Raw genomic sequence first — 10231 nt, forward strand, 5'->3', positions numbered from 1 at the left:
GGAGCTTCAAATTTCTATATCACACTTATGCAAGATGAATACTGGACCAGGATTGGCTCTGAACAAGTTGTGATGTCACAAAACCTGCTCATTAGGTAAACGCACAAATCTCAGATTTAAGGTGAGTACAGAAAAACTTTACACTTCCAACAGAAGAATGGAAAACATTCCTCTAGTGTTTAACTATGCACATACATAATTCTGCATGGTGAAGCTCAAACATCCAGCTTGGTTTCCTTTCAGATGACCAGATATTTCATTTCTACATTGTGAATTGTATAAATGTACAAATAAGAGATCTCAGTTTATCTCCTTATTCAATCCAGAAATAAAAAAATGGGGAATACAAATTTAAAATGTAGCAAGAAATAAAACTAGAAAAAAATAAATACAAGAATACAAAATAATATTTTTATTTGTTATACATTTCATCTTTTTTTGCCTGTTAAAGGCATGCACAGTAAAAAGCCACTGATTATCATTGAGTGTAATTACGCCAACTTGATCATCCAGAAACACAGGAAGACCTCAGATTCTATACAAAAGGTTTCCCTCTGCGTCTAAGAAATCATTCCCAACTTGCACCACTGGAGAAGGCCTTTTCAGTTCCATGAGCTCCTCGAGTTCTTCCTCCGACAACACCTGTCCATCCCAGTCCTCCTCATCCTCTGTGTTGTCCCCTGCAGGATTTGTGTTGGTATTACTGTCCTCTCCTCTTATTGTCACTGTGGTGTCTTTACTAACATCTGACATGAACTGGGTGGGCAGAACAGCAACAGGTGCGGGACTCTTGGCCAAAGATGCTGAGCCTTTTCTTTGAATCAACAGAGTCCGGTCAGCCACAGGAACCAAAACACTTTCTTTACTTCCAGAGGGGAGAGCAGCTGCTGCTCGGTTTCCAGCCAGCTTCAGTCTGTTCTGGCCTGAACCAGCACCTGAAGGCAGCACCTGCTGACCGAGCCCAGGCATCACGTTAGCATCTTGCCTGACTTTTCTCTCAGGAGCGGGAATAAACTTGCTCCTGAGGACTCTCAGGATGACATCAGGTGTGACAGAGAAGCCCTCAGCCAGACGCTCAACTGTCCACTCCTCGGGCTGCTCTTGCTTCAGATATCTGAAAACAGAGTAACATTCAATGTAAAATCTCATTTGAGTGGAGTTCTTGGTTCAGTGTCTGAACTGACATAACAAAGCTCCTCACCTTATCTGCTCGATAGCCTCCCAGGTTAACTTCCTCTGTGGAGCTCCTGATGCTGTCATCTGTCTCCTCATTATGTGATATTTCACAGTCTTCTGCCTCTTTCTCTCCACACTAAAAACATGTGAGAGATGTTTTAAACTGTCACAAATTGTATAAACAACATGCAGAAACAACAGGTCTGTTTTAAAACAATAATCAGTTGCACAAATGTAAACTTAAAGATGTTTTTCTTGCTGTAATAGAAGATCCTTTCATAAATTTGGGATTTTGGTCCTCATCACTTACATAGAAAACACATTTACCTCCTTTTCATAGCCAGTATGAACAGGAGCAATACAAAACCTCTTTCAATATTCAGGCTTATCCTATTCTTAAGGTTATTATTATTTTCTACACTGAATTAATGTTGGCGGCTCTTACTCAACCAAAGCCTGCAGTTTGTCTTCCACATCCTCCAGTCCTCGGTCTTCATCGGATCCTACATCGGTGTATTTTGGAGCTCTGTTGGATGATCTGTCTCTGTGCACCTGGCTCTGTCCCATCCATGCCTTACCGACCCCTCTGCTTGAAAATCGACAGGTGTTAGTAGAAACTGAGGGCGTCACTGAGAGAGCACCGAGCCTGGAGAGCACAGAGAGGAGCTGCAGAGGTCGAGCCATTCTGCAGGGTCACTGACGGCGTTGTCAGCTTGGTTTGTCCAACAGGAGGTCCACAGAATCGGAGACCAGGGTTTAACACGTAACCAAACTGCGTTCTGACAGAGTTTGTTCAGATCGAGACGAGTGATATCCCCTGTTTGTTGTGTTCACTATCACTCTGTTACCTTACTGTTATTTGACAACAGTGCGGGCACCTTCTTCAAAACTACATTGTAACACAGCCATGACGCAACTCAAACCCATGCGTAAAACTCGTGCGTACTTCCGCAAACACGCGTCTCCAAACATAAAGATGATGTTACTGCCAACTACCGGAGTGGAGGTGCAGCTATTCATTGAACCTGAAAATGATAAAGCACTAGAACATAATTAATGAAAAAATGACAATAAATATACATCACTCTTTCAGAGCCGTCTTCAGTTTTTATAGCTTAAACACTTTTAGAAGATTTAAAAGAGTCAAATCAATCAAAAGCAGACTTTGGAGTAGCTACACATTCAGGCAAACCCACATCATGCATACAGTTCAGAAATTAGCTACATAAATAAGGAAATAAGGAATATGACATAATAAATCACAGATCAAGATAATAAAAAAACACAATTGAAATAAAAGTAAATAAACCAATAATGATTTTTTTTTTAAAAAGGGTTGGGTTTATATATATATCTTAAAGGTTTCAGGAAACAGTGTTTCATAATAGTATTTATTGCTTTTTTAAAAATGTGTATTTACTAGCTTTAGCAAAGATAACAAAGAGTGCAATTCTGGGAGGAAAGGCGCAATTTTAGGTGATGCTTCTGAGAATTTCAGTTAATGAATAAAAGTGAGACCAAATGTGCACATGTGTATATGTAGATGGTTCGTCTATCTTTTGGTCATTTAAAACGAAAATCAAATAACCACTCGTTGTTTGGTCCATTATTTCACTATTGATAACATTTATGCTGCTCCCGTTACATTTATAGTGTTTTATTGATCATGTCATCTGTGTGTATGGTGTTTTGTAATGTGTAATATGTAACAATGGTGTTTTGTAATGTGTAATATGTTATTAATAAACATAAATGTGACTAAATGTCGACATCTGCCGGGCAGCACGAGGACACTCCTGTAATATGACGCCATCGTGTGTGACGCAGCTGCGCATGCGCACCTCCTCCCGGGCGCCGTTGTTTCATTTGCGCCATTTTGTCCGCTCACTTTGTTGATTGGGCTTCAGCGAGCTGTACTAGAGCCAATCAGAGGGAAACCGGACAGCGAAGACACGGTAAGGGAGACCCGATTGAAGGCATTGGTAGTTGTCAGCACGGATTGGTTTGTCATGGACCAACCAAATTACTAACCCTACTAAATGCAAAAAACCCTCGAGTGACAGCTCGGTTTGGACCGCTGTGTCCCGGACTGTTCAGGCTGTTGTTAATAACTTGTTACCGGGTTTGAGTCCTGCGAGGAAATATGATCTGTGGTGCTCCACAAGCCTCAGCTAACGTTAGCTAGGTTAGTTAGCTGAAATATCAAACAAAGGAATGGTTGATAATTCCAACATTCAACCACGAGTTAACGGCGTCTAGCAATGCATCATTGACTATAAAAAACAACAGCACACATACAGACTGACTTTAGCTGTTCATCTGTTCATTTAGCCTCCGTTTTATGCTTATTTTACCACGCTAACTAACGCTAGCTAGCTTTGTTAGCGCTCACGAAAATATCCCGTCAACAAAACAATCCGAGTGCTGACCCATATCGCCCACTGTGTGTTTATGTTACACATCCAAACGTCAAAAACAACACTTCACATGCTAGCATGACGAGTTGAAATTAAAATGGGCCTCCAGTGTATCCCTATTAATATAAGGTGTAATTTGGAAACGCGCAATTCTGGTAAATAAAGGTTGAAAAGAAAAAAAACAGTCCTTTTCGGTATAAAAAAGAAAAGTTGTGGGTTGTGAGTTAGATTTTAAATAGATTGATTCAAATTATCAATCTAATGTTACCTTATACTGTATGTCTTTCTTTTGTCTAGAAAGGATTGTGGCAATAAATAAGAAGCTATGGAGCAGTACACCACTGCCACCACTACAACTGGAGAGCAGATAGTCGTGCAGACTTCCAATGGACAGATCCAACAGCAGGTGAGCTGAGAGGTTATTTATTTCATTTGGTTTTTATAAATTTAAGCATGCCCTACCATCCCAGTTGGTTTAAAAATGCACAACGATTTAAACTTTTGCTGTCAACTCACAGGTAACATTTCCCCAGAATTAAAATAATCCAGTGGATCCAGATCTATTTTCCCTTAAAGTATTTACTTGTCTGAGACTGCATTGTCCTGCCTTGCCTGCAGACACAGGGCACAGTGACGGCTGTGCAGCTGCAAACAGAGGCGCCAGTGGTGACGGCCTCAGGCCAGCAGGTGCAGACACTCCAGGTAGTGGTGTCATCGCCGCCCTGTGTCAGTGTCATGACAGTCTTACAGCCTATGAATTTGCATGCTACAACCAGGGCTGTTTATCATGAGCCATCTCTGTGCCGTTTGGTTCATCCTCTTCCCCTCCCAGCATGTCTTACAGCTGCCTGAACTGCATGTTCCTCAGCACATTGTGTTGTGTGTCAGCCTTTGGTTTCCGCTTGTGCTCTCATGGTTGACTGCTGTTTGTCAGAGTCGTGTTTGTCTCTTGCTTTAAAAAGCAAGTTTTGTAAGTCAGACCTTGTTCATCATGATGAGGATAAAATCCATTTGAAACATGAGTCACATGAATGTATTTTACTGTTAGCAGAACCTTCTTGGGTTCAGCATTGAATGGCATGGATCCATATTCATTACCAGTTTTTTTTTTTCTTTTTCAATGTCTCTTTGGAAAATGGCAGAGTTCCTTGCCTCTGGCATTTCCCCCCATGGCACAACTGCTGCCACGGGCTTTCACTTGTCCAAAGTGGTCACTCACTCATTTGAATTCATATGAATGTGTGAACATAAATTAGACTAATGATACCACCTGGTCTAATCGAGTTTATGATGACATTTAAGCACATTAAGTTTAAATGAACTTCATGTAACCTCTGCATACCCCAAAAGACAAAGAATAATGGAATATCATCAAATCCTATTTTTCATGCTGTGGTATCCAGGATGTTTTTGATTTCATGTCATTTGCGTGCAGTCATGTTAGTTACCTTTTATATTGAGGAAGCAAACGCAATAAATTAGATTACTCAGGAAACCAAGTTACACAGTTAGAACATGTTTATTCACCATAGTTACCATGTTACTCTATAGTCTGCAGATACATACAGCAGGACAGTACCTAATTTTGGAAAGTTCTCTTGTAATGTCTTTACTATGTCTGTCCAGAGGTGCGTGTCTGTGTTGTAGAAGACTCACAGCTCAGTTAGAGGCGAAGACAGACATAAAGGAGTTTTCCTCATATCGCAAATGTGTTTAAATTCAACGAATAGTCAAATGGTCAGCAGTAGAAACTGACTCATCGATAATTCTACAGGCTACTATGTGTTAGTTTCAGTTTCAGCCGGACATTGGATGGAAATATTTTTGATAGGAAGGTGCTACACTCTATATTTATGTTTTATAATCATCTGTCCCTTCATCCAGTTGCTCAGCTGTTACTCTTGTTGTCTGAAGTCTCGTGATATGCCGGTTACAGATTCATCTCCAAGAAATGGGCATTCTCCAAGATAAATCTAGCAGGGGAAATCAGTTTTCCTTATTACCCCCCGAAAAAACAAGAGATTTGTTTTTTACATGACATTTTAAGAAATCACCTTACTGGAAAAATGCAGATTCTAACCAGGTTACCTAAGTGTATGTATCTGCATTGACAGGTAGTGCTGCTCTAACAGTTTTCTGAATCTCTCTGCAGGTCCAGGGGCAGCCTCTGATGGTCCAGGTGAGCGGTGGGCAGCTCATCACATCATCAGGGCAACCCATCATGGTGCAAGCCATGTCGGGAGGTCAGGGTCAGACCATAATGCAAGTCCCAGTATCTGGAGCTCAGGGACTACAGCAGGTGAGGGATATGGCTCAGTTACCAGATCCATGTTCAGATTATCCTACATAATTCTGCAGGACAGACTGTTTTCTTTGAAATAGTTTTGGGAGATGTAAAGGGTGGATGTTACTCTGTCTGTTTGTAGATCCAGCTGGTGCAGCCGGGTCAAATCCAGTTGCAGGGTGGTCAGACCCTTCAGCTCCAGGGCCAGCAGGGTCAGCCTCAGCAGATCATCATCCAACAGCCCCAGACAGCCATCACAGCCGGACAGAACCAGGTGTTAAATTGTGACCACTAGATTGTCAAACCCATTTAAAAACTGTTGTTATTATTACTGAGGGTCTTAAACCTCATTTGCGGTCCCACAGGGGCAGCAGATCAGCGTGCAGGGTCAACAGTTGGCACAGACAGCTGACGGACAGACCATCGTCTACCAGCCTGTCAATGCGGATGGCACCGTCTTGCAACAGGGTAAACTCAGTTTTGTCTACATTTCGATTTTTGCTTCTGCTTTGTGGACTTTCTAAACATAAGCTCTAATAAGTTTTCAATTTGAAAATGATGATGATGATGATGATGATGATCTGTGTTTGCAGGAATGATCACAATTCCAGCTGCCAGCTTGGCAGGTGCCCAGATTGTACAAGCAGGGGGTGCCAACACCAACACCACTAACAGCGGCCAAGGCACTGTGACCGTCACCCTGCCTGTCTCCGGCAACATGGTCAATGCAGGTGGAATGGTCATGGTAAGACCTTGTGCAGAGGTACCCAACATCTTATTACCTTTTTTTAAAATCTAGTCTCACACAAGGGTGTGTGGTGGAGGTCATAAAGTTTTAAATGACACCAAATATAATTATTGTTTAATTTTTTTGTTATACTTTAGAAATGTATTTATCTTTTAGTGGAATCATATGGTAATGATGAGAGGATTTAATGATTTTGTTGATTTTTGATTCTGTTTAAATTGGTAACACATTGTATCAAAAAACAGATAAACTGAACCAAGAAAAACATTTTTGTTAAGTCTAGTTTTAGTTTGAGTTAATATCAACATCTTTATTTAACGCACATGGTCCACCCACACAGGTGTTTTCAGTTATTATTCTTGATTAGACTTCTTGCTAGGATGGTGTGATCAGCATCTCCTGGACCTTTCTGTCAACAAGCCTCATGCTGTGTTGACGTCATATCAGAGTTATTGTATTAACTAGTTTCTGACTTTTAAATAGCCTTCATATCAACAGCTGTGAAGAAGGTCCATTTAGTTCTAGCACGGGACAATTTGCACTTTTAGTATTTTCTTAAAGTCATGAAATTTGGTGACCTCATGAAATTCCCAATTCTACAATTAAATCTGTAAAAGTCTAATTAGTGAGAATAACTTAAACATCTGTGTGAGTTTTCAGTGTCTCTAACATGCATCTTTAAAATTGAAACCTGTATAGTGTATAACATGTATATCAGCATTGAATGATGGACTAATTATCAATGTAATGACTGATTAACCATTTGCACTATAACTGCTAGTTTGTGTCAGTATTTTCAGTTTTTATGCTTTTCCCTGGCAGTGGTTTTAAGCACTGTGTGCCTGTTTGTGTCTCCCCCTTCACCAGATGGTGCCTGGAGGTGGTGGAGTTCCCACAATGCAGCGTATTCCCCTGCCAGGGGCTGAGATGCTTGAAGAGGAGCCCCTTTATGTCAATGCCAAGCAGTACCATCGCATCCTGAAGCGAAGACAGGCCCGAGCCAAACTGGAGGCAGAGGGGAAAATCCCCAAAGAAAGGAGGGTAAGGCACATGTGTCATAATAATGGACTACACAGGACTACGCTTTCACTGTATATATGTACAAGTGTAAAAAACATCTAGGTGTCTTTTACTTGTATTTGATTCTGTTCACCAGCTATAAATATCATATTCTCTGGCCTACATCAAATAGTATCTAGCCATGTAATCTCAGAAAAGGTTGTCTCCAAACCTCAACCAGTATCTTCATGGCTAGATACCAAAAGAGATTAGTCAGAAAATAGACTTTTTGGGGGAATTAAGTAACATTTTAACCAGTACTGGCACAAAAGTGGCACAATAAAATTGACCATGGTCTGATTCACCTGCTTGCTCTCTTGCAGAAATACTTGCATGAGTCTCGCCACCGTCATGCTATGCAGCGTAAGCGAGGAGATGGTGGCCGTTTCTTTTCACCCAAGGAAAAGGAGGAAATGGCTTTGGCCCTGGCACAGGTAAGGAGACGTGTGCAGAAAATCAGCCTACTTAAAAAAAAAAAAAAAAAGATACTGACTCAAGCTTGTAGATACCAAATGTTATAAATCTGTCAACTAAGCACTTACATTTAGACTTCCATTAAAATGTATAATTTTTTCAAAATTTGTAATTTGTAAGGTGACCTGACTGTGACCTTTCTCTTCCTCCTGCCCAGCAACAGCAGGAAGCAGCCCAGGCAACAGCTGATGAGACGGTGGCCCAGATGATTCGTGTCTCGTAGCACTGTCGCCAGCATCGTCACTTCTGTCTGTGAACCCTACCCTGCCTGACACTCTTCATCACAGCTTACCCATCTGCCGCACCTTCTTCTCTCACTTGTACTCCCACCTGTCCCATCGTCATACACCAAACCACAGTGGCACCACTGGGTTTCTTCTATTTTCTCTTCACCTCTTATGCTGGTCTTCCAGGGAGCGGGCCATGTGGCTACTGAGCCTGTGGACTGTTCTGGTCCTCTTGTCTGAAATGGAGAATGGTTTCATACTCAGCTTTTCTGGTCGAGCACTTAAGAACAGCTTATTATTTTCACAGTGGTTTTTCCTTTTTTCTTTTTTGGACAATAATGAAATGAAACAGGAACCAGGGCCAGTCACACAGAGGAAATTATAGCTGCAAAGTCATACTCTGTCAGACCCTGGTCCTTTAAAAAAGCTGAGAATTTGTCACCAGTGGATACCTGTTGCTTTAAATATTTTTTGTAAATGGTACAGCCTTTTTTTCAGAGACACTCATTAAGCATTGATGCTACACTTGTGTCATATCTTTTACGTGATGTCCTGTATTTTGACCTTTCATATTTTTTGAACCCATGCTCTGGGAGGAATGGACTCAGCATCTCAAGTCCAACCTACCAGCTCGGAGCAAAAACTGAAATGTGATACTGATGTGAAAATATTGTACAGAAATTCTTTTCTTCCCCACTATGTATTAGATGTACTTACTAATTTGCCCAATTTTGTGGATGCATTTTATACAGTTTTATGTTTAAGACTAAGTGTTTGTAAGAAAACTGTGGCTCTATTCACGTAGTTACTTTATTGGCAGTCCACCTAAGTGTTTGGTTTGTTTCATTGTAGATAATAGCTTTTTTTACCCATCAGATGCAGTTCTGCAATGCTATTTTTTTTTTTTATTATAATGAAATAAGGTTGGACATTGAATTCATGAAACCTATGTCAATTAAACTGTAATAAGTGACTCAAAGTTATTTGTTGTTACGTCTTCACTTTTTCCATGAGCCATTAGCATGCTATCATAGCCTCGTGGGACATGCAATTGTTGAATGCTAATAGTTTTATTTGTGGCAAATTGGATTGAATATTTTTTCTGGATAAAAAACAAATCAACAGAAACAATTAACTACTCTTACTGTGTGTAGTGCCCCCCCCCCCCCCCCCCCCCCCCTTGAAATTACTTGTTTTTTCAGTCGACAGTCCATATTCACTTTATTATCACATAAGACAAAAGCAACAAATTCTCCAGATTTAGATGGTGTAAATAGACAAAATAGGCAATAATATATAATGTCTCTTGTCTTCGCTTTATAATGTTTCTTTGTACTTTTCTAAAAAACGAAAAGGCTATTATTTTGGGGTGATAGACTAGGCAAATAAACATTTAGTTTCACCTGTTCTGGATACTGTATTACTCATTTTAGCAACTGTAGTGGTCTGCCATCTTGTTCAGTATAACATTAAACAATATTACAATAATCTGCAGATAATCTTATTTTATATCGAGGACAAAGTCCTCAGATTCTTCCCCAAACTATAACAAATTAATAGCTAATGTATATATACAAGTCACAAGTAAAAGTCCTGCATTCAAAATCTGACTGCAGATGTTTTGTTAGCAAAATATACTTCACTTACATTATTACATGTATTATATAATTGGATAATTATTACTGTTGCAATTACAAAATAGGCATTTTAATATATAGGTGGAGCTGATTTTATCAGCTTTTTTGAGTAGTTTAATCACAATGCATCACATCTGAGAAAATAATCTAAATCAAATCTAAATCTAGAGTTACCAGTAACTGCTCTACTACTGTCAAATCAATTAGGC

At 40.1% G+C, this 10231-nt stretch overlaps 2 protein-coding genes across 7 annotated transcripts; one reads left to right on the plus strand and one right to left on the minus strand.

The window, feature by feature from the left end:
- Nucleotides 1-397: 397 nt before the first annotated feature.
- Nucleotides 398-2082, minus strand: ngrn (neugrin, neurite outgrowth associated). 2 transcript variants are annotated; one of them, XM_062427061.1, is made up of 3 exons: nt 1622-2082; nt 1202-1312; nt 398-1114 (listed from the first exon to the last, which is right to left on the minus strand). In XM_062427061.1, exons 1-3 carry the CDS (start codon nt 1858-1860, stop codon nt 529-531), a joined length of 936 nt encoding a protein of 311 aa, XP_062283045.1. In that variant the 5' UTR covers nt 1861-2082; the 3' UTR covers nt 398-528. The 2 variants fall into 2 exon arrangements, with proteins under 2 accessions (XP_062283045.1, XP_062283046.1); XM_062427062.1 differs by having other exon boundaries at nt 1627-1816.
- A 975-nt stretch (nt 2083-3057) lies between these two features.
- On the plus strand, nt 3058-9368 carry nfyal (nuclear transcription factor Y, alpha, like). Of its 5 annotated transcripts, none has more exons than XM_062427756.1 (10): nt 3058-3131; nt 3891-3999; nt 4212-4295; nt 5746-5892; nt 6020-6151; nt 6243-6345; nt 6471-6640; nt 7493-7666; nt 8008-8118; nt 8316-9368. In XM_062427756.1, exons 2-10 carry the CDS (start codon nt 3919-3921, stop codon nt 8379-8381), a joined length of 1068 nt encoding a protein of 355 aa, XP_062283740.1. In that variant the 5' UTR covers nt 3058-3131; nt 3891-3918; the 3' UTR covers nt 8382-9368. The 5 variants fall into 5 exon arrangements, with proteins under 5 accessions (XP_062283740.1, XP_062283742.1, XP_062283744.1 ...); XM_062427757.1 differs by lacking the exon at nt 3058-3131 and adding an exon at nt 3173-3361 and having other exon boundaries at nt 6471-6622; XM_062427755.1 differs by lacking the exon at nt 3058-3131 and adding an exon at nt 3174-3361.
- Nucleotides 9369-10231: the final 863 nt, after the last annotated feature.

The sequence above is a fragment of the Scomber scombrus genome, chromosome 10, assembly GCF_963691925.1.
Source record: "Scomber scombrus chromosome 10, fScoSco1.1, whole genome shotgun sequence".
Classification (NCBI taxonomy): Eukaryota; Metazoa; Chordata; class Actinopteri; order Scombriformes; family Scombridae; genus Scomber; species Scomber scombrus.